Source organism: Lissotriton vulgaris, chromosome 4_1 (assembly GCF_964263255.1).
Source record: "Lissotriton vulgaris chromosome 4_1, aLisVul1.2, whole genome shotgun sequence".
NCBI classification, from domain to species: domain Eukaryota; kingdom Metazoa; phylum Chordata; class Amphibia; order Caudata; family Salamandridae; genus Lissotriton; species Lissotriton vulgaris.
Window position 1 is genome coordinate 1,849,081,196 of NC_141691.1, and position 24,754 is coordinate 1,849,105,949.

Below are 24,754 nucleotides of genomic sequence, written 5' to 3' on the forward strand. Positions count from 1 at the left end.
CCAGGAGGATTGTGTGATTTAACCATGGGGAGGATGTGGTCCCCGGGGGTTGCCCAGGGCAACCGATGCATTATGTTTTATTAAAGCCCCTCAGGATGGTGGCAGTCCCCTGGACTGCAGGAGGCCGCGTAACACCCCGCATTATCTCTAATAAAAGCCCCCCAGACGTGGCGGGCCCCTGTATTTTTTTTTTATCAAACTCCCGGGGAGGTGGCAGCCCCTGCCATCATGACTCCATGCGCCCCTCCGCATCACATTACAATGAAGCCCCAAGCTGGTGTTGGTCCCTGAAGCGTCAGAGAGGCCTGCCAATTTAAAATGAAATAAGACCCGCAGAGGTGGCTGTCCCCAGGGCAACAAGTATGGCCATATGGGCTTCGCCCGCATTAATAGGTTAATAAGCCCAAGAAAGATGGTGGTCCCCGAGGGCATAATATGCCCCAGGACAGGGGTCTTGTGCAAATCCCCTCCCTTATTAAAACAATGCCCCCCGGACCTAGCCCACCCGGAGGTCGACAAACAAAGCTTGAGAGCCCACACTTTGCTTTATTTTTTACTTTTGTCCAGATCCGGGGTCAGGGTGTTTCTAACCTGCCCCCTTTTCTTTCTTTTTGTAAAACATTTTTTGTAGGACTCGCTTCAACCGAGTCCCTAGATGGCTGCCAACACTTCCTGGTTGAAGTGTGGGCAGCCAATCAAATTTCTGTAGGGTCTCAGTAGGCTGTTGAGCTCCAAGATATCTATATTTTTTAAACTTAAATATCTCAAACTACAGAACGGATTTACACCAAATAATAAAACATCATGCTTGCTGGACCAATATCTAAATTTGTACCTAATTTGTTGTAATTCTGTTCAGTGGTTCGGGCTGTAGTAGTGTTCAAAAAATGAAAAATCCCCATAGATATGACATGGGAAAAATGTGCTTTTGAACCCCCCCTTTTTTTCTCGGCCCGTGCTCGAACACAGCAGCTAAACATGAAAGGGGAAGTTCTTAGAAAATTGTGTGAAGATTCATCAAGCGGCACCAAAGTTATTGGCAAATAATAATCGTTTTTCCACACACACATAAATAAATATATATATATATATATATATATATATATATATTGCAAAATGAGTTAATCGATATTAAGTACAAAAAATGTACATGTGATGTGGTTACAATCTTTGTACAATCACTTTTCGATGATACTTATGCAAAGGGTGGTAAATGCATGTTTAAAATAGTAAATGTGCATGTAAGTTGATTTCATCTCTGTAAATATTCACCACTCAAAGATGGCGCTGGTTATAGTCAGCTAGCCAGTAGTCCTTCCTTTACCTTAAGGTATGTTTAAAAACATGACGATGTCTTAGGGTTATTGACATCGAGAAAGGCTGAATGCCGAAACGCGAGGGCGTCTGTCTTGTCTGAATAAAGCAACCTTTTGAAAATCTACCCGGGAGTGCGGAGAATTCTTTGTTTTGAGAACGAAGGAATTTGAGCAATAATAATATATCTATATACACACACACACACACACACACACACACACAGTGTAGATGGCAGCAGTGCGGGGTATGGAGAAATAAAAAAACCTTTTTGCACGGACAACTGGGTCTGTTTCTAGCAAGAAGAAGTTTGCGAATAAAAACCGCAGCATATATATATATATATATAGATATATGTATACACACACACACGTATATATATATATATATATATATATATATATATATATATATACACACACTATATATATATATCTGTAAATATCTGTATTTGTAATGCAAAATGTGTTGTAAAATACCACGCTGAAAAGCAACACATTGTAAAATCCGTGGAAAAGTAATGTTTTGTAAATGACGTGCTGTAGAACTGCCATTCCTCCAGTAAGCATCATGTTGGAGGGGTAACTTCCTCATCTGTCACTCCACTGGAAGACATGAGCAGAAGTACATCCGTCAACCTGTCCCCACTTGCCGATGTCAATATCCTAACTCTTCCTTCTAATAACTGACAGAATTCAGTTCTGGGATTGCGTCTAAAATAATAAAAGACAACTGGCTTGCAGAGGAGGTGCAGGCAGATAGATGTGTGTCCACTTGATTGTCCTGCGGTGGAAGAGAATGGAAGACTGGAATCCTTTATATGCCCCTCCCTTAAAAAAAGTAAAACAGTCTTGAGTTGGAAATCAGGTATACAGATGAAATTACTTCCCCCAGATCTGAAGGAAATTACTGAAAAAAATAAGCAAATTCAAATGCTCTGGAATCTATGCACCAATGTGTGTTGAAGTTGCCATGGAAAGTAAGAAGCTGAATCATTACATGTGAACTAGAGCCTGTTGTCAGAACAGTGCTACTCTCTTCCTCCCAGTAATTTTATGGTCAACAGTTAGCATGGTGCTTTATGAAAATACAGTGACTTATCAACCGTGCAGCTTTTAAAGGAAGCAAAGTGTTTGTGGGCATCTGTCTGGTCCTATGCAGGATGGGAAGGTTTAGAATGGGATTAGTTATGTTTGCCACTATATTCGAATCCTAAAACATGCCCCTGCTTTTATTTTATTCTCACATATATAAAACAGCATTTCATAAAAGATCAATATGCATAACTAAACATAATAAGCTTGATGATGAAAACAGGAAAATCATGCTATAATCAATACATAATGATTCACATTAAAACAGTTTGTTGCTGTTCTCCCCAAATTTCAAAGTTTGCATAATAATTTGTCAGAGATCATTAACTAAATCATCTGGAGTTCTTACACACCATATCCAGGCAGTATACTGGCAGACTATTTTGATTGTAAAGCAGGTTCAGGGTATACATTTTATTTGGACGAGCTCCATCCTAAACGGAGATTTTTCCTACCAGAGAATATCTTGTAAGTTGTGCAAGGCTTACAAAACTGGCGTGAAGTCTGTGACGGTATGTTTAGAGGGAAAGATAATAATGCACCTTTAGCTCTTTTGTAAGTAGTTTGCAAGACATTGCAAAACTTGGCTTCTGCCCTTACTTAGGTCTTATGGGATTAGTACAGCCAAAATAGTATCCGCTTTTAGTTATATTTTTATTATTTCATAGCTTCTTATTTATGGGCAGCATGTTACTGAATAACTAGGTTGTAAACTGAATGTCCACAGCTGGTAAAGTTTTTCATGAATATCACCTTGGATATGTTGTAAATGTTGTGATTTTTATTTGTATAAATATTTGCACTTTGAGTCATTACTGCATTGGAAGCATCTTAGACAGTATTGTAGATGTTTTGAGTTTGATGATAAAGATAGTGTCAGTAGGCAAAATGGACTTCGAATATTAGTTGCTGTATTTGATCCTGTTTTATTGCAACTGAAAAGAGAGGCTGATGGATTCAGCCACAAGATGAGTTGTTAGGTCTATAAGAAGATTGTTATGGATAGGTGACAAACTCCAGATCTTCCATATTTTGCACAAATGTCAGTACGTTATTGAGTGGTTAACAAGGGTCTGTGCATGTGGAGTCATTTTAATATGTAATTTTAATGGTATATTGTAATGTATTGTCGGTGTTTAAAATTTTAAGGCAAATTGCTAAAACAGGAAATATATTCATTATTACGCACCATATCCAACAACAATAGCATTTTCAATTACCGCATATAGTTAATTCTCAATGTATTTACCACTATTTAATGGCTTACTAAAGATAACATGTTCTCATGTGCCCCAATGTGAAATTGTAAAACAGATCCCACTACATGGAGAAAGTGCATTCACCAAACATCTCCACGTGAACAGTTAGTGTTTGATTTCACCTTCCCACATGCCATCTTCTATCCACTAGCAAATGGACATCCTCAATTCGCCTGTTGAAAGCGTAGTGCAAACGTTTGGGAAGGTGGTGTTTCAGGTAAGGTTTAAAGTGCTGATCTGGCTTCTTACACTGAAAAAGAACAAGGGCACACATGGTTATTTCACAAACAAAGTGCTATTTATAAATTTAGTATTGAACATGCACATTGTTAGGATGTGTAGATTGTGTATCTAACTGGTTGGTTTGGATTTAGGATGACACAGACACACAGTGCCACGTCTTTGTCAATGAACCTGTAAAGCTGGAACCTTGCATAGCTCTGTTTGTTGATAGTGAATAGGAAACTGGACAGACATGGCGGGTGGAGATCCTGAGATACTAGTCCCAGCGATAATTGAAGCATCAGCTCAGATGAACAGATTATTTGCAAATATTTCACACAGGTGTCTGCCAGAACTTTTTATAGATTGGTTAACAGTTCTTATTAAAATATTCACTGGCAATATAATAAGCATCAAGCAGTGGTAAGATGGAGGAGTTGTACACAAAATGTAAATTTGCTTGACACTATGCTGCAAGGCAGGATGCAGCAAAAATCTCCAGAAATTATGTAAAAGGTTCCATGCTATCACCCTTGGCAACAATTTCTAAAACTAAGAGTTTTTACACATTCGTCTTTGCAAAAGATGCTTTAAAACACAATTTCAGTTTTGGACCACTTTAAACCGCCATAACAGTTGTTAATAATTGCTGTGTACTAGCGTTTTCAGTGAAGGTGAGGAGATTCATTTAACTTATAACTTATATTAAACGTCTTATAAACAGTTTTTTTTACAATGTATAAAAGCTTTGATTCATTATTAGAATTTGTACTTACTGTGAGATTTGCAACTATTACTTTTGGGTCATCTAAGAAAGATCAAAGCGAAAGAGGGTGTGAAATACTCCAACAGGTTTACTACAATAAATCACAGAAATCGTGTACAAAATAATTAAACTCGTCACAAATCACAACACATTTCACAGTAGTGACTGAGATATTTTTGATCACATTACCAGCAGAAAATCCAATTATATTGCTAATTTTCTGTACATAGGAACCATTCTACCAGTTGATGAATCATCAGTAGAGAATTTACACCTACCACAATGTAGTATTCCGTGTACTATCTCTAAGGATTTTTAATAAGACACGCCCACAGGGGCCTCTCAACATGCACAAGAACATTTGAAGGAACACGCATTCAGGATTCTACCAATATAATCCTTGGTCTCACAGCGAGCATGCAAAAGATTAACATGTCAGTCAATAGACTAAAACTTTCAAATTATATACATTTATTTATGCAGACAAATGGACGCATCAATAAAGGTTATAAGGAACACTAAGATAATTTCATTTCTGTAAGTCACGTTTCTCTGGCTTTAGGCTTCAGCAACAAGTCAAACGAACCGTCATACAGCTTCACAAATTTTACATTAAATCAAAATATTGTTAAAACTTTACAGGGGGACTGTAAACAAACAGATAACCAGTGATTAAGAAAAATAAAAAACAAACTTACATCTGGGATTATTACTAAATCTGGCGCGGATTCGGCCTAAGGTTCCAGGCACCAAAATAATATCATCAATATTGGTTAAGTAGGAACTTAAGTACTCAGTTCTCTCGCAAGAAAAATCTTCCATACCTGTGAGTGAAAGAAATCATGTTAGACATCAATGTTTTGTCTGTAATAACCAGTGTCTGAAATACGGAGCACTTTATGTATCCATCACCACTCCAGGATTCAAAGGAAATGATGTGCACTAGATTAGCACAATATATTATATTCCTCTTGCATAAAGAACATGTGTACTGCATGAGAAATTCTATATTACCCTGTTGAAAAAGAGGGTTTCCACATGTTACTGAATAACTAGATGCACGTCTTCTTTTTTAGGTTGAGACTACTAGACAGCATATGCTCTGTCTGGCCTGTTTGGAGGCATACTGTGGCTTACCAACAACAGAGGAGCTTGGATCCTGCTCATTGCTCACCATTGGATGGCTTTCCTTCTCACATGTTTGCCTGGTTGTTATTTGCACACTAGCTTTGATACCACCCACCAGGAAGAATTACCTCTTTACAATCTCATTGATTAGCTGCCACCTCTAGTTCCAGTCCTTGCTTTTCAAGCACTACTTGTGTTGAACACTCCATGAGAGTCTATGTGTTTTCCAGCTGACTCCCTTGTGAATTTCATCCACCTGCAATTCTTTCTTTTGCCTGCCCTTTACTGTTGCGCTCACCCATGTGCTCCACACTGCTTTCTCTCACCTGCGCCCTCAGTGTTGCATACCTGTCTCGCCCGCCTAACAGATCTTCCCTGTGTTGCTTCCCATCCCTTACGACCTCCCCAGTGTTGCTTTCAGGTCCGAATACACCACCTGTCTCATGTTCCGGGAGCGTTTATTGCCCCCACCACTCCTGTGTTTCTTCAGTCTCCTTCGCTGCATCTGTTACCCCGCCTCACTTAAAAGAATAATAATAATCTTTTGTGCATTTTATGTTCATTTTAGGTATGTCGCTCCCCCCTCTACCCCCCCTGCAGCTCCGCCAGCGCTTGAGTGACCCTGTGACCGGTTGCCTCAGCTTCCTCTTTGGTGCCTAGTTTTCCTTCTGTTCCTCGCTCCCTGCCGCAGTTCCCGCCGCTGCTGCCCCTGCGGCCCGCCCCCGCGCCCATTCGTTCGCCCCTGCCACCCACCTCCCAGCTGCTCCCCCCCCACCTCCCAATAAAATGGCGCCGCTGCGCGGCCGAGCAGCGGATGCGTGCAATGGGCGCACCATGGCGTGCCGAAGGTGCGCCTAAGGCAAGCCAGTGTGCCCCGATCTGCGCCTGGATCGCGCCCAGCGCCAGAACCCCTGGCCCCTGTACCAGCCATGATGACTGCCTCGGATAGGACGCCAGCACCCTCTTCGCTCTCAACCCAGGACGAACCCCCACCTGCTGCAGGGTCACCCCGAAGCACACCCATGGTCCCTTCACCTGCCAGATCTGCAGCTTTACTTGCATCAAAGACGCAGAGACACACGCCACGACAACACACAACCAGCTCCGTTGCATCCTGATTAACACCTGCTCCGCACGTAAACACGCCGTCGAGCTCTGGGACCTACTCGACCTCACATCTCCAGACGTCGCCTACCTGACCGAGACCTGGATGAACGGAGGCCCCCCCTCCCCATATCATCGCAATAGCCATCCCCAACGGATACAGGATCACCTGCACAGACCGCACCAACGGAGTCTGAGTAGGAATCACCATCGTCCACAAGAAGACCATCAGTGTCTAAACAAAAACCAACAACACTCTCAGCCCCGCTGAACACATGAACTTCCAGATCCACACGGACCCCAAGACCCCCCCAAAGAGGCACCCTTGTCTACAGACCACCCGGACCCCGACCACAATTCTGTGACACCATCGCCGACTTCATCAGCACGCACGCACTGACCTCCACCAACTATATCCTCCTCGGAGATCTGAAGTTCCATCTGGAGTACAACAACGACAGTAACTCCTCCACCCCGATAGACAACCTCGCTAACCTCGGACTGGAACAGCTCATCACGACGGCGACCCACATCGCCGGACACACACTCAATGCCATCTTCTCCTCAAGCCCACACGTCTCCTTCAGGCAAGTCTCCGAACCCACCTGGACCGACCACCACTGCATCCACTTCACCTTCCGGAAACCAGTTGCAGATCACCGCACCCTACAGATCCCCCGTCACTGCTGGGGCAAAATCACAGACGTAGAACTACAGACAAACCTCGCACCCACCAACCCCTCCAACCCCGATGATGGCGCGTGCACCCTCAGATGATGGATGGACGATTGCACCAACACCTTAGCCCCGCTGAAAAAACAAACCCTCAAAGAAACCAGCAAGAGAGCAAACTGGTTCACCCCGGAACTCCTAGCGTCCAAGTGAACCTGCCGGAAGATGGAGAACATATGACACAGCGAGAAGTCGCTCGCCAGCTGCGCAGCCCACAAAGACGCCATCCGCAACCACCACCACCACCTCATCAGGACCGCCAAGAGGACCTCCTTCAAAGACCGCCTCAACAACAACGCACACAACAGCAAGGAGCTCTTCAACACAGTTAAGGAACACTCCAACCCCAGCTCCAACACCAACGACATCCCGCCGTTGCAAGCCCTTTGCGACTCCCTCGCCACCTTCTTCCACCGCAAGATCGCTGGCATCCACAACAGCTTCAACCCCCGGACGACCCCCACAGGTCCCAACACGCAGGAACCACCACACCCCACCGATTACGACCCCCTGACAACCTGGGCCAATGTGAGCATCGAAGACACAATCAAGAAACCCAAGGCGGACCCGAGCAAACTGAAAAACTTCCGGCCCATCTCCCTGCTTCCTTTCCCAGCTAAGGTCATCGAGAAGATAGTCAACATCCAGCTCACCCGCTACCTCGAAGACAACTGCATCCTGGACCCCTCCCAGTCAGGTTTCCGCAGCAACCACAGCACCGAGACCACCCTCATCGCCGCCACAGACGACATCAGGATCCTGTTGGGCAAGGGCGAGACGGCAGCCCTCATCCTTCTGGACCTCTCCGCCGCCTCCGACACCGCCTGCCACAGCACACTACGCACACAACTCCACGACGCAGGGATCCAAGCCAAGGCCCTGGACTGGAACTCCTCCTTCCTCTCCGGCAGAACCCAGAGAGTCCGCCTCCCCGTTCCGATCCGAAGCCTCCAAGATCATCTGCGGCGTCCCGCAGGAATCCTCCCTCAGCCAGACTCTGTTCAACGTCTACATGGCGCCTCTCCCACGCATCGCCTGACAGCACAATCTCAACATAATCTCCTACGCAGACAACAGGCAACTGATCCTCTCCCTCACCAAGAACCCCCTCACCACCTAATCCAACCTCCACCAGGAAATGAAGGCCATCGCCGAATGGATGGAGCATAGCCGCCTCAAACTGAACAGACAAGACAGAGATCCTCATCCTCGGGCCCAACCCCTCAGCATAGGACGACTCCTGGTGGCCCGCATCACTGGGGACACCCCCCACACCCACCACTCACGCATGCAATCTGGGAGTCATCCGCGGCTCTCGCCATGACGAAACAAGAACGATGTCTCCTCCACTTGTTTCAAAACCCTCCGTATGCTTCGCAAGATCTACAGATGGATCCCGACAGACACAAGCAAAACAGTCACCCAGGCCCTAGTCAGCAGCAGACTCGACTACGGAAATGCCATTCATGCCGGAGCCCCAACCAAGCTCATCAACAGACTGCAAAGAATTCAGAATGCCTCTGCATGCCTGATGCGCGACGTCCTGTGACCACATCACCCCCCACCTGAGGAACCTGAACTGGCTACCTGTCGACAAAAGAATCTCCTTCAAGCTCCTGATCCACGCACACAAGGCACTCCAGAAGACCGGCCCAACCTATCTCAATAGCTGACTCTCCTACTACATACCCAACAGGAAAACTCCGCTCCGCAGGCCTCTCCCTGGCTACTGTCCCAAGCATCCGTAAAGCCACAGCCAGAGGCAAATCCTTCTCCCACCGCGCCGCCAAGACCTGGAACACCCTCCCCCTCATCCTACGACAAACCGAAGACCTTCTAACCTTCAGGAGACAACTCAAGACCTGTCTATTCGACCAATTGCAACAGCACCCCCCTCCTCCCCTCCATCCAGCGCCTTGAAACCCTTGCGGGTATGTAGTGCACTTTACAAATTATTTGATTGATTGATTACCAATCCGATGTGTATTAGTAACTAAAAAAAAAAAAAAACGCATGCATCATTTTGTAGGTGTACACATTTGTGGTGCAAGTGCCTACAAAATTATGTGGGTGGCTGTACCAAAGGCTTTTTTTCTTTACTTTTTAACTTTAGCCTTACTACAGAGTATTAATTTGGTTTAACAAATGGTTACAACGCGAGTGTTATTTGTGACATGAAGTGGGATTTTTCTATTGTTAGGAGTCGGTGAGGACTAGATCATAGTGAGATATAAAGCAATATGTAGAACCAAGGAATCGTAAGTTATACATTCTTGTTACCATCACTGTATTTCCAATTAAGAACCTTCTCATTCTTTATGTTCTTTTACAAAAAAGCTTTTAATTGCTCTTTATGAAACCACTGCACCCACAGACACACCCGGGGGGTACCCTCTGTCAGATCGGTTTATTCCTTTGCTTCCTATTAACACACCATTGAAAAAACTTGCTTCTAGTATGTTATTAGAAAATAAATATTATTGTAAAATGTTCTTTCTAGTGAAAGAAATGTAAAATAAATTTCAATGTAGCCTACTATTGTTTGTTTGATGTACTGTGTGCTTTCAGCTATAATTGTTGTATTTCCTGGCTCATCTTGGAGTGGCCTAATTAATACCCCAAACTTACAAAAGGGCTGCATGGACATTTATACCATATTGTAGTCGAAACTACTTCCAATCAAGCTATGCATTATACCCACTTTATTGGTTAATATTCATGTTTACATGCTTAAGATTTGTTTAATACCAAACTTCGCTTGGTGAATTATACTCCTATAAACGATCAATTATTAAGGTTCTGTCTCTGTTACCAGTATGGGGTAGCCGCATGGGAAGCAGCATTAAAAGTTTTGGAAAATATTTCCTATTGGGCAAAGCTTATAATCCTCAAGTCTGCACTCAACAAAAATATAGAGCTTAACAAAGTAATTCAAATACTTATTTTTTTCTTTCAAATGGCTACCATGGCAAAAGCCTCAGTAAGGGTCTAATTGCCTGTGTAATGAAAGAGTCACACAAACGTTCTTGCCCACAAAGGCAATAACTTAGGCATTTAGAGAGATAATTTTGAAAGCGAACATTGTAAAAGAGTACTCCTGTACTTTGTGGGACAGATTGTCGTTCCGTCTCACCATTGCATTGGCTTGGCTGGACTGCCCCACATCCCTGTAATGCAGAAAAAAGGACTGGCAGCAACACGGACAACTTTTCAACGGCTGAAAGGGCTCCACCCTGTTCATCCAGGGCCTTGCTACAGGTTGCACATATGAATGCCATCAACTGCATATTTGCTAGTTTCCTCCTCTGTTTCAGGAGCCTGCCTGAGGCAACACAGTCATGTGGATTCATAAAGAGATACTTTGCCATTTTGGATTGTTGAGTTTCTGAGCTTACTGGAGGTGTGTTGTTCCAAACTCACCCATTGACTAATTCTAAGCATTGTTCCAAGAAGCAACATCTAACCTTGGAATTTGTGTGTGGATGTTTTTTGCTATGAGATGTGAAGACAAGACTGATCAAATATTAATGATATTCCATAGAAAGAAGTTTCCTAGAAGTCAGAACATGATTAAAAAAAAAAGAAGAACATGATAAAACTGGAAGACACCCATTTTGAATATAGCTCCTATATTGGTCATTATGTGAAAAACAAATTGCCCTTTTGATAAAACAAAGATGGAATTTTCTTGATTGTCTTATGCTACTATGTTTCTATCACATGAAATGAATGTGAGAATAGATTTCATACAATCTCAATCATCGGACATATGACATATGAATTGTGTTTATTTGGATTTTGAAATGTTCACTTAAAATGTGAGAAAAGCAAGGTTAGGAAATAGGTTTTGGCAGTGAAATTACAGAACAATGAAAGGTAAGGTTTACATCCTGCCTTTCCTAAATAAAGACCACCTAGACCAAAATGAGCTACACAACAGAACTATTTTTGTCTTCTTCATGCAAAGATTTTAGGAAGGGCTGTGGAATTCAACTGCAAGACTACCCAGATCACGGGGCGTGGCTAAGCCAGCAATGGAGTCAGACGTGCTCGTGTAGAGCTCCGTCGCAAGCGCCCTTACCTGGCCACATAGATCTGCTAGGAGACATCCGGAAGGGGCCGCTAACCCCCACGTGTGCCCCGGGAGCGGGCCCGATGCTCTGGTGATAAAGAGAGCAGTGGTGGACGCGAGAGACCGCGGTGTGCCCCCCTGACTCCGGGGCATAGCTCCATTGCCCCGGAGATGCCAGCTACACTGTGCAGGGGACTAGCTCCACCCACTGGGCCCGGACCTGTGGCGCAGTTCTTACCCCACTGGTGTATCACCCTACATCCTGAGGGGCGCCATCTGCCCCAGTTGCTGTTGGCCCTGGGCTGCGCTACACTGGGGACTTGCCTCACATTGTCTCGACTGAGGCCCGCTTTATACACTGTGGAGAGGGCGTGGGAGATGGCAGTGACTGTATGCGACACTGCGGAGAGGGGACGCAAGAGCACGCAGGGCGCCTGAGGGACACTGATACGCCGCCCTATATCCCCCCGTAACTCTACCTGCAGGGAGTGTGCCACAGAATGAGGAACTCAGGGGAGAGTTGATGGTGGCTATCCACCAGGCTGACGCAACTGCTCACATTAGTGTTTACATATGAGGAACTGCGGTGGTGCCCTACCTAACCCCCTGTAAGAATGCCCAGTGATCCATGTCACGTAGAGGATGCACAAAGATCGGTACCAGGGGTACAGCTGCCCCACCCCCACAGACTCGGGCCCAGACAGACAAAATGGTGGGCACGGAGTCAGTGGACCCGATATCACAGAAGCTGGATGCAATACCGGCGGCAGTAGAAAAGCTTGGGGAAACCATGAACCAGATCCGCACCTCTCTGGAAGGTAAAATAGACAAAGTGGCTGTTGATCTTACTCTGCTCCACGCAGACCACCAAAAACTCGCAGACCGCACCACCACCGCCGAGGATACCATTTCTGATGTCGCCCCACGAGTGGCCACGACGGAGAAACAAATCCAGGGCCTTCTCGATCCAGTGGTATTCTTGGAGGACTGGGCTGAGGATGCTGAGTGCCGGGTCCGGCGCAACAACATATGCGTGGTGGGCCTGCCGGAGGGGATGGAAGAAAGACGCAGTGGCCAACACTTAACAGTGGCTCCGCACTCTGCTACCCAGGGATGCCCTCTCTCCATATTTCGTTGTTGAACAGGTGCATAGAGTGCCAGCCAGGCCTCCCCCCTTGGGCTCCAACCCACGGCCGCTCTTAATCTGCCTGTTGTACTACAGAGACAGAGAAGTGTGTGGAGAAGTGTGGCTCAATGGTTAGAGCGGCAGACCCTGATGCAGAGGTCTAGCCCGGGACCAGGGTTCAATTCCCCGCCTCGGCGGGTCTTGGGCTCAAAAATTCCACGGACCTGATAATTCTCGGCTCGGTGCATATTCCAATCATGGAGTCCCAGTCTGCAACTCTGGGCAATAGCTTGCTTAATCTCCACAACGGCCCCCACAACACTAAGGATGCCTGGCCGCCACCTTGGGGGTGCACAGGAGTGGACGCCTCACAGGAAAGCCAGGATGGGTTCCACAGCGGTATTCGTACAAGCGCCTTGAGACCCTTGTGGGTGAGTAGTGCGCTATACAAGTATCAATTTACATTTACATTTACATGCCGGACTCCAAGGAACCAGGAGGTGCAGGTAGACAACCACAAAGTCATGTTCTTCCCGGACTATACGCCTCAGGTTCAGAAAGAATGATATTCCTACATGGCAGTGAAACAGCGGCTCCGGCAATATAATCTCAAGTATTTCTTGCTGTTCCCGGAGAAGCTGAGTGTGATTGCAAATGGCAAAACCTATTTTTTCACCACCTCGGAGGGGGCGGAAGACTTGTTGGACACCTACGACTCCTCGGGGAGTAGGGCTTCCGCTGCAGGATGGAGAGAGCTGAATCCCACGGCCTCTCCACGCCATCGCCGTAGGAGAAGGAAGAAAACGCAGTCCTTGGCCTCTCAGACCCTGGGTCCAGCTCCGGAACTGATACTGAGCGGCCAGCTCCAGGCCCTGCAGGCAGTGGTAGACATCAGCAGGACACGAGATGGAGACTAACTCTACTTCTGACCAGCCAGGGCCGCTAAGTGATTACGATTTTTCGGACAGTTTTCTTGCTTCACAAGACTCATGGAACCTGCACCAGATCACTCCACAGACCTCCAATGACATGGTCTGAACTCCTGATTTTTCTCCTGTTTTTCCATGTTTTCCACTGAACAAGAAGACGACTGTGCCATCTGATACGCAAGTATAATGGTACTGCACTTAGGCTGCATGTTGCATTCCTTGGCTTCCACGGTCAGGACTGCATTTTAGAGCTAGTGTTCTAGCTGCAGGCAGGTGGCGGGAGTCATGCTCGTAGCCAGATCCCAGTGTAATTGTGCGGGGTGCCCCTATGGCCTCCTCCCTTCTGGGAACATTACACATGACATTTGGGTGGTGACCCTGTCCAATGCGTGCTTGGCCAGCGATAGGGGTAGCTGCTGGAGACTGACCCCTACTAACGGACCCATTGTATATTGCTGTGCGTGATAGTCCCCCCTAGACGTTAGTTGCATGCTATTTTTGCTTCATGCTTGGACGGTTACATGTTGCATACTCGCCCTTTTGGTATTTTTCTTTACATAAAGTTCAAATGTTTTTTATGCCATCGTTTATGCACTAAGGTAAGAATCACGATGTGGCTCACACAGGGACGCAGGCTCTACCATTGCCCTCACACACAATCACCCAACTTCGCCCAATCTTCGGCCTGGCAAGGCCTTGCACGCTACTGATACTCACACGTCATGGCACCCATTAGGATAGGGACCTGGAATGTAAGGGGTATACACAGCCCACCGCGTCGGTATCTCATTTATTCATATTTGAAACGTTATCACATACAAATAGCGCTCCTCCAAGAGACACACTTGCCTAAACCAGAAGTGACACGATTACACAGGCGGTGGAGGAAACAATTGTACGCTATGGGCTATTCGGCATACGCACAAAGGGTCTTGGTTTGGGTGAGACCGGGGACTCCCTTCAGGTGGTGAACTCCTTCATAGACATGGAGGGCAGGTACGTCATAGTTAGGGGTCCCCTGGATGGTAGTCTGCTAATCATTGCATCACTGTATGCACCCAACTCCCATTAAGCTGATTTTCTAGAACTGATCCCTCACAAACTGGCCGAATGGCATGATGTCCCCATGGTGTTAGGCGGCAACTACAACAGTGTCTTCGACGCCACGCTGGACCGTTCCTTTCCTCCCCTACCTGGCCCAGCCACGCATACTGCCATGAAAGCGTTAAAAAGTGGGCTACACAATGTCACTTATCCAACACCTGGAGGCATAGAAACCCACAAGACAGAGTATATTCCTATTACTCGGGGGGCACGGTCTCAATGTACGCCTAGATCATTTTATGGTGTCAAATGATCTTTTGCCATGTGTTTCTGAGTTGCACTATATGGGGCGGACGCACTCAGATCATAACCCACATGTGGTGGAGCTGAAGTGGGAGGGTGATGTGCCGCCAATCCCTATCAGGTGCCGCCAACCAGATGCTCCTTTCCGGGACTTGTTAGCTACTACCATAGCACAATATTTTGATGAGAATGCAGGCACAGCCATGTCACCACTGTTGGAGTGGGACACTCTCAAGGTAGAAGTGAGAGAGCATTGTTTGGGAACACAGGCGGGTATTCGAGTGCAGCTAGAGAAAGATCTCACTATTTTAGAAAGAAAGCTGGCATCTAGCGAACAGGAGACAACTGAGGGGTCCCTGTGACAACTTTCGCGTCATAGGGAAGAACACGCTCGGCTGCTTGAGTGGCTGCAATGTTTTAATTACGCTGTGTATTCGGCGCGGACGCATCACATTGGGGACAAAGCGGGTAAACTGCTCACGTGTTATAGCGTGCACACAGCGGGACATACATTGTGAATTTGTAGTACATTATCAGGACATATACAAATCCCGGGCACAGGCCACACCCATGGAACTGCAGCTCTATCTTTAAGGGGATCGCCTTGCCACATCCTAGGCGTGCCCAAAGAGTGGAACTGAATGACACTATCCTTTTAGAGGAAGTCCGGGACTGCATATTCTCGTTGTCCAATGGGAAATCGCCGGGACCTAATGGTCTGCCGCAGAATTTTACAAGGCCTACGCACATATACTAGCGCCACAGTTGCTAGCAGTGTATGAGACAGCAGTAGATGACTTTACACTTACTAGTACACAAAATGAAGCCCTGCTGGTATCTCTCCTCAAACCCGACAAGAACCCTAAATCCCTAGGCTCTTATCGCCCGCTGACACTTCTGAACACAGACTATAAGATCTTTGCATCGATTCTCGCTAAGCGTGTATCGCCTTTAGTAAAGGCAGTGGTAGACCCCAACCAGAATGGTTTTGTTCCCGCCAGAAGTACCTCACTTAATATATGCATGTTATTTCGGGTATAGAGATACGCGTTGCACAGATGGCCACGCCCTGGCTCCCTAGTACTAGACCTGGAGAAGGGCTTCGATTCTTTAGAGTGGCCCTACCTGGTGGCAGTGCTCCACAAATTCGATTTAGGGGACCATTACATGAGCATGGTCCAACTCTGTGAGAAAGTGGCTCTGTATATACTGGACCCTAGTAAGTTACAGGGTGTACAGAGTCCACAATCGCCAGAGGTATAACAGAGGTTAAAGTCAGGACTGACCTTACTCTCCAAAGTTTGCAGAAATGCAATGACTTGGTAAACACAATAGGTACAGGGGTTGCAATAGACAACACAGTTCTAAACACAATTTAGCATTGAGCTCAATGGGTTTTTCTACACAATTACTTTGTAGATTACTTTTGTAAGTCCAGGACTGGATCCTAGATTCAGTCCTGGGGTCTAAGTTGAAAACTGTTTAGTAAAAACGTTTTGGTTATTGCAATAATTTTTAAGGAATAAAAAGGTATTTTAAAAGTTCACACTTAGAAACTTTTCAGTGAAAATCTGGCAATGCTATCCAATGGGAGAAAATTCAGGTTACAGGTAAAGTATGTTCTCGTTACTTTTGTAATCCAGTACTGGGCTCCTGGGTCCAGCACTGGGATCTCTACATGAGACAGGCAAGTAATTACGTTTCAGTAGCTAGTACGATTTTTAAAGAATATTTCAAGTTTTCAAAAGTAGGCACTTAAAAAAGAAATTTCACAGAAAAGCAGATTGGATTCCTATGGATAAAATACAGGTTACTAATAAACCCGGTTAGGATTACTTTTGCGGTTCAGTACTGGGCTACAAGATATAGTACTGGCTTCTCTCCTGGTCAAAGGTGAGTACTTTGGAATTCGGCTGATTTTCTAGGAATATTTTAAGATTACAAAACTTCACACTTAGAAGATTCTTCGAGTCAAACCAGTCAATGTTATCCAATGGCATGTAAGTGAGTTACCGGAATCCAGGTGAGTACTCGACTGGTGAAGTTAAGGTTCTGGGCATAGACTCAGGGGTCCCCCAGGGTCAGGTAGGTACAGTTGGTACACCCTCAGCGGCACAGGGTGCAGAGGTAGTTAGGCCCAATGTTATCCGATGAGGGGCAGGCGGCCTCGGTTGGTGGCTGCTGGCTAGCAGGCCACACAGCTGTGGGAGCTGGGCTCCTGTTCACTTGCTCAGGGCAAAGGGGGAAGCAGGATCGGGCAAAGGTTACACTCCCAGAGGCACTCGGGCGGCTGCGTGCAGGGTGCTTTTGAGCCGTCTGGCACTCAATGTTATTCAATGGGAAAGGTAAAAAGGGAACAAAGGCTGCAGGCTCGGGGACGGTGATTCTTCAGGTGCGACCAAAACTTCGAGAGGTAAGTTGGGATCTTGGAGAAGAGGTAGGTACCCAAAGGGAGGCAAAGGGAGGCACAGGGAGCCGCAGGGCGCCTCTTGCAGGGGTGTCTTTGGGTGTCGGGAAATCTTACCCTCTGCTGGTCGCGGTTGGAGGTGTCCCTGGTTTTGAGGCTGCAGGCGTCATCAAGGAGGGCCTTTGGGCACCGGACTTGGGGTCCCAGTCGCCGGGGGGACGTCCTCGTGGTCTTGGGTCACTTGGGCACAGGCCGGTGCAGAGTGGGTTGGCCTTGTGCTTCCGGGCTGGCACCAGGAGTAGGGTTGTTGGAGCAGAGCCTCTGTTTATGGGAGTCCCAGTCATTTAGAGGGTCAAGGCAGGCAGGTCCTTCGGGTGCCCCAAGGTTGCTGTCCGCAGGAGTCGCCAGGATTAGGCAGGAGCAGGTTCCAGGATCGACAGGCCGGTAGGGCTGGGGCCAAGTCAGTTGGTGTCGTCCTGTTAGCAGCTCCACGGCGGGTCTTCTTCTTGATCTTCTACCTTCTGTTCTTATTGGGATCCGAGGAAGAAAGGTTTAGGGAGCCCCTAAATACTGAATTTAGGGGCGTTACAGGTAGGGTAAGGACAGGGACCAATAGTTTCCGGTCCTGGGGTGGGTACACCCCTTAGCCTGCTCCTCTCCTGTGGGAGGGGGGGCAGGGGCCTAGCTATGATTGGGCGGGGCTCCCCATCTTCAAGATGGCCGGAGCCCGGGGTCGTGCTTCACCTCGCCTCCCCCACCTGAGGGGTGGGGTTGGCACAGGCTGGCACACCCCCCTTCCTGACGTAGGTATTCCTGCCAGTCTTCCCGCCAGAGTGGGGGTCAGGACTGGTGGGGGCCAGTTGCTGGGTACAGCAAATGGTTGGGAGAAGCTCACAGAGGCGACAGGCCTTTGAAGCTTCCCCCTGCCCATCCTGGTGGAGGAGACCTCGCACCTCATCCAGGATGTGCATTGTTGCAGGCCCAGGAGAGGGGGGGGGGCTCTCCACACAGGGGTGCAGCAACATGTCTGCTGTGTGGCAGCCTCTCAGTCCAGACGTGGATTGCAGGTTTAGGTTTCAGGGGGCATCTCTAAGATGCCCTCTGGTGCATTTTACATAATGCGGGTTTAATGTGCTGAGAAGTTTGATACCAAACTTATCAGTCTTCAGTGAAGCCATTATGGTGCTATGGAGTTCGTAATGACGACCTCCCAGCACCATATACTCTTAATGGCAGCACTGCACTTACAGTGCTCAGGAATGGCCCTGGGTACTGTAGAGGAACAGGGCTCATGCACCTGTGCGCACACCGCTGGCATAGGGCACCCAGCTAGAGGGGTGACTGATGTATGCCAGGGCAGTGGGTTTGTGGGAATGGCACACAGGGAGGTTGGCCATGTCGACTCTCTGTTTAGTTCGGCACTTAGACACTCAGCCTGCAAAGGCAGTGTGTGGGTGTCAAGGTACATGGCCCCTAAGTGTGGCACAATAAATGCTGCAGCCCTTAGGGGTCTTCTCTGGTCGCCATGCCCTGTGTACCTAATGTACCATTTACTAGGGGCAGATAGGTGGCCAGAGATGCCAATTGGGTTTTAGTTTCAATACAGTTTTAGGGAAGGAACACAGGCCCTGGGTACCTGGTTGGCAGGAGCCCAGGGCACACTCAGTAAAAGCACATCAAAAGTTCAGAAAAAAGTGGGGGCATACCAATGCAAGAAAGATGACACTTTCTCACAAACTACTATACCAATGACCCACTGTCCGGGTCTGGACTGGTTGGCTCATTTCAGACCCCATCCAAGTGAGGCGAGGGACGCGCCAAGGATGCCCCTTGTCCCAGTTACTCTTTTCCCTAGCCATTGAACCACTGGTGATGCTACTTTGCAGTGAATATGTGGCATGGGGACTCCAGTTAGGAGACAGGATACATGCCATTTCTCTGTATACCGACGATTTGCTATTGTATGTGCGTGACATCAATGACATCCCCATGTCCATAGAGGACACGCTTAAGGCCTTTGAGGTGGTGTCTGGCCTTCGGGTAAACTGGGCCAAGTTAGGAGTTTACCCCTTTAGCGAAGACCTGGTTGAAACGTACGTGCTCCTCAATGGCTCCCTTCTCACGTGGTACCCCACTACTTTTCGCTATCTTGGCATCTTCATATACAGAACACCCATTGATTTTCTGGAGGGCAACCTCACCAGAGCTGTCTCAGCTGTTATTTATTTATTTATTATCCAATTTGTATCGCGCAAACTTAACCCGAAGGTGTCAAGGCGCCTATCAAGAACAGATCAGAAAGTTAGCAGAGCACCACTACAGGTATGCACGTACAAAGAGATGAGTCTTTAAAGCAGCTCTAAAAGCTTGGAGAGTGGGGCGGGACCTTACTTCAAGAGGGAGAGCATTCCACCATTTTGGGGCCAGATTGGAAAAGGCTTTGCCCCCCCATCTTGTCTTCCTGACACGAGGCACAGAGAGAAGAAGTTGATGTGAGGAACAAAGATTCCTGCCGGGATTGTACCGAGACAGGATAGATCCAATGCCCGTAGGGCTGGTTTTAGCTAAGGCTTTGTACACCATGCACATGGACTTAAAGAGGATACGGTCCAAGACAGGAAGCCAGTGAAGCTGTTTCCGGGCATCGGTGGCAGAAGCACGTTTAGGTAAATCGAGAACAAATCTCGCTGCCGCGTTCTGGACCACCTGCAAGCGCTGTAGCGGACTCTTATTCAGTCCAGCATACAGCGCATTGCAATAGTCCAGACGAGAGCCCAGAAGTGCAACAGCCAGTTGCTTTCTTGCCTGAAGGGACAGATAGTGCCTGATTTTTCTTAGTGTATCGATGATCCCCCAACAGGTCGATACAGTCCTGTTGACCTGTTGGCAGATACTAAGGGTGGGATCGATCATTACCCCCAGGTTTTTTGCTGAGGAGGTAGGATCGGGACAGGCACCCAGTGAGTTCGGCCACCACTCAGCAGTCCAGATCTCTTCCCTTCCTCCAAAACACCATCACCTCAGTCTTCTCCCCATTCAGTTTCAATGAATTGTGAATCATCCATTGGCCGACTGCCTCCATACAAGATCTAAAATTGGCGGCAGTCGACGTAACTGACTGGGAGAGAGAGACGAGGATCTGGGTGTCATCCGCATAGGAGACTACCTCCATCCCAAAAGATCTAATAAGTCTGGCAAGGGGTGTCACATAAATGTTGAAAAGGGTAGGACTAAGCGCTGACCCTTGCGGACCCCACATTGCACAGACAGGGATGGAGATAGGAACGGACCCAGCATCACCCTTTGCTCTCTATGATCGAGAAAAGAGGAAAGGAGTCCCAGGGCCGCACCCCGGACCCTAATCTCCCTCAGTCGAGATGTTAGCACCGAGGGGGATAGGGTATCGAAGGCAGCCGTGAGATCTAAGAGGATCAGGAGGGTGGTCTGTCCCTCATCAACCCGAGTGCGGATGTTGTCTAGCACTATGGTGAGGGCAGACTCGGTGCTATGTTCCCTCCTGAATTCATGCTGGGAAAGATCCAAACAGCCCGAGCTCTCCACGAATGCAGCAAGATGTTTATTAAGATGGGCTTCTAACATCTTCGCGGGAGCCGGGAGCAGTGAAATGGGGCGAAAGTTTTTTAATACCCCAGGGTCAAGGGAAGGCTTCTTGAGCAGAGGTTTTACCACAGCATTTTTGCACTGCTGGGGAAAAATGCCCTCCTTCATCGCCCTGTTCATGATGTCAACCAATGGGGGAAGGAGGGATTCTCTGCACTGCTTAAGGATCTTTAGCGGACAGACATCTAGCGGAGAGCCAGATTTGGTTTTGTTAAGCAGGATCTCAAGATCCTGGTAAGAGAGAGGAGGAAAGGTTTCCAGACCCAGAAGTCGAGATGGTTCTGCACCATTAGGCTCCGAGCCAGCGGGCACCGAAGGCACAGCGGTAGAGGGTCTTTGAGCCTCCAGAGCGATATAAATGTCCGCAATTTTCGACTGAAAGAAGGAAGCTATCTTGTTGCAGAGTTCCTGAGAGGCAACCACAGGGTCTGGGGTCTGGAGAGAGGTAAGAGAGTCAACAATCCTGAAGAGCTCTCTAGGAGACGAGAGTGAGGATGTGAGGGCCGTGAAATATTCTTGCTTGGTCTTAATCACTTCCAGTTTGTAATTTTTAAGCAAGACCTTATGAGCTTCTCTATCCTTAGGGGCCCAGCTAGAGTGCCATAGTCGTTCCTGTCTCCTTACTTCCTGTCTACGGAGCCTTAGTTGTTCTGAGAACCAGGGAGCTGAAGGTCTTTTCCTGGCTGAATAGCAAGACCTAACTGGAGCCAGTTCATCCAGGGCCTCCGAAATGGTCTTTTCAAATTGTAGGACCGCTGAAGAAGCGTCCGTCTCCTGAGTAATGGACAGGCTAGATATCCACGGATGGAAAGAATCTTCCCTGATGTTTTTGAAGTTCCTTCGTTCTTCAATAGTACTCGGGACCCTTCTGATAGAGTCCTGGATCAGATGGGTCATATTAAAAGGAACGGCCAGATGGTCGGACCATGAAAGATGGAAGGGGTTGGCGACTGTCAGCCTCTGATCGTTAGAAAAAACTCCATCGAGCGTGTGCCCCGCTCGGTGGGTGGGACCGTTCACCAGTTGGGTGAGTCCACAGGCTGACATAGCTTCCAGTAAGGAAGTGGTGTCATGGGCGTCCAGGAGCTCTAGGTGAAAATTGAAGTCACCTAGAATAGTGATATTTTGTCGGCCGAAATAGGGTTCCAGGACCTGCATCAATTTCAGCCCAAAGTCAGCTCTAGGGCCGGGGGGACGATAGAGCAAAATCCCATTGAACGCGGGGTTGGAAGACTCAGACAGGGAAAAGTATAATACTTGGAATACATCCTTAGGGTCGGAAAGAGGTATAGTGTGACAATGAAACCTGTCTTGGTACAAAATAGCCAAGCCACCACCAACACGGCCTATACTGTCCTGTCGTGTTAAGCAGTAGCCCTCAGGGACCGCTTCCACAAGATAAGGGCCTGACTAGTCTTTAGCCCAGGTCTCGGTGATAAAAACCCACGATGGTGTCCTGCCCAAGGGCCCAAGTACAATTTTGGCAGTCACTCCCACTGAATGGTATGAGCCACACATAACCTTGATAAAGATGATTATCCTTCCAAAATTACTATATTATTTTTTGAATCTTCTGATCTATGTCCCGACCAAGGTCTTCCACGAGCTGGAACGCATGTTCCGTGACTCAATCTGGAACAAAGGCAGGACATGGGTTGCTTTGTGGAAACTATATGCCCCTACCAGCTAAGGAGGATTGGCAGTCCCTTACATGGAGTTGTACTATATAGCAGCCCAGCTACAATGGGTGACGAACTGGTTGAGCGGCAGGAGTCTGGAAGATAAGGCGACCCTGCAACAGCCCTGGACCCAATCCCAGATTTATCATCTATTCCATCCCACTGCCAAGCCTCCATGACCATCCCAATTACACTTGGAACTCACGCATAAATGCTACAGAAGGAGCTTACACCTCAACCGAGCAACAATCCCATATGCCCCGATACTGCCGCTCTCAGGAACACTTAAGAGGAAGAACGGGCACCTCAGAGGTGATCCTTACACATTGACATGCAGCAGGCATAGATACCCTGGGTGTCCTATATGTGGATGGTACATTGCTCACCTATGAGGCCCTGGCGGGAGATTACGGCTTGCCGGCAGGGCAATTTCTATTGCACACCTCACTCACATGGGCCCTCGCGGCCTCCTGGTGAGATACGACGACCGAGCCAACAACACATTTGCTACTACAGTACTTACATGTAAGGGGTGTGGGATCACATATAGTACTCTGGCTGGTGACAGCTCTGCTTCTGCACACACTGAAACCAATGCTGAGTCTCCGTGCACACTGGGAAACGGATAGAGGTCAACCATGGACGGAAAATGCAATGGAGTGCTGTTCTAGTCAGCTCTTCATTTATACCGAGAAGTTCCAAATTTAAACTTATACAAACTTATACCTCTCACCCGACAACATAAATAGATATTTTAACATTGCCACCTCCGCATGCCTGAGTTGTCAGTAGCTTAACGTGAATCTGTTACCCATGCTCTGGTCTTGTACCTCTTTACTGACAAACAGTACCTACGGCACTTGCACTCTGTATTTACACATCCCTGCCACATACATGGGAACTTTGCATACTAGGGCTATATGCCAGGTCCAAGAAAAACAGAGTCACGTCCCGATTTCGAGACCTGGGTTTGATAGCAGCGAAGCGATTAATTACACACGATATTGGGGAGCCAACGTAATATCATGTACGAGACACACATACTCATACTCAGTCGTGCTTTGTTCCTTTTTTTTTCCCCCTCGATGGCAGTTTCTTTAACAAGTTCTTAGTTCTGTGATTCAGATTCTATATGTCTTATGGGCACTTTTTGGAGATCTCCCAGTATTATACTGAAACGGATGCACATTCCAAGCCCCCATGTCAGCCATTACTGTACACTCCACGTAACAACTGATAGGATTCATACCAGCTGTGGTCGCATATTACACAGACGTTATTATCTGTCAATGGGGAACTGAAATGCAGTAGCACGAAAAGGGAGTAGCATGCAACTGTTTATCGACATAGGCCTCCTGTAGAGGTGTATATGTACCACTGTGTATTGTAACCACACTTTTGCTTTACACCCCAGTTATATGCATTCTACTATAATGTCGATCCGTATATGTATGTATGGCACCTCAGATAACGCTGGATTGTTAAAAAATGTAAGAAAAACAATAACTATATTTAAACCAAAAAAAATAAGACTACCCAGATCACATGCAACTAAAACCATATCATGGAACCACCCACACTGCAAAATAGAAAGAATTGGGTTATTTTATGATGACCTTCCATGACACAAAGTAAACTTAGTGACATGTTATGAAGAAATAGAACAAAGCCCATGAGACCTTCCTCTCAGCCACATACCCTTTCATGGACATCCCCTTCAGTGCTGAGTTTATTCACTTAGTTCCTTGGAAGTATATAATTTGTGCACATTAATTCCTTAAGAGTTCATTTTTCATAGTTGTGTGTGGGAAAGTTACATTGTCTCTAATAAGGATTTTATTGTTTTTACGGTACCTATAGGAGTCCGGAGCACCGACTGAAATATTTTCATTAACCAATATTCCAACAAAATGCAGCTCTACCTCAGGATGTTGTCAGTCAGTGGTAAATGGCA

The 24,754-nt window shown here is 47.1% G+C and overlaps 1 protein-coding gene across 10 annotated transcripts in view; it reads right to left on the reverse strand.

Moving 5' to 3' along the window:
- Positions 1-24,754, reverse strand: part of ENPP2 (ectonucleotide pyrophosphatase/phosphodiesterase 2) — a 947,534-nt gene that overhangs the window by 127,962 nt on the left and 794,818 nt on the right. For all 10 annotated transcript variants that reach the window (XM_086966157.1, XM_086966156.1, XM_086966152.1 and 7 more), the window contains exons 13-15: positions 5,354-5,479; positions 4,666-4,697; positions 3,790-3,917 (exon numbers count right to left, since the gene is read on the reverse strand). In XM_086966157.1, the coding sequence (XP_086822283.1) occupies positions 3,790-3,917; positions 4,666-4,697; positions 5,354-5,479 (286 nt within the window). The remainder of the gene's footprint in view (positions 1-3,789; positions 3,918-4,665; positions 4,698-5,353; positions 5,480-24,754) is intronic.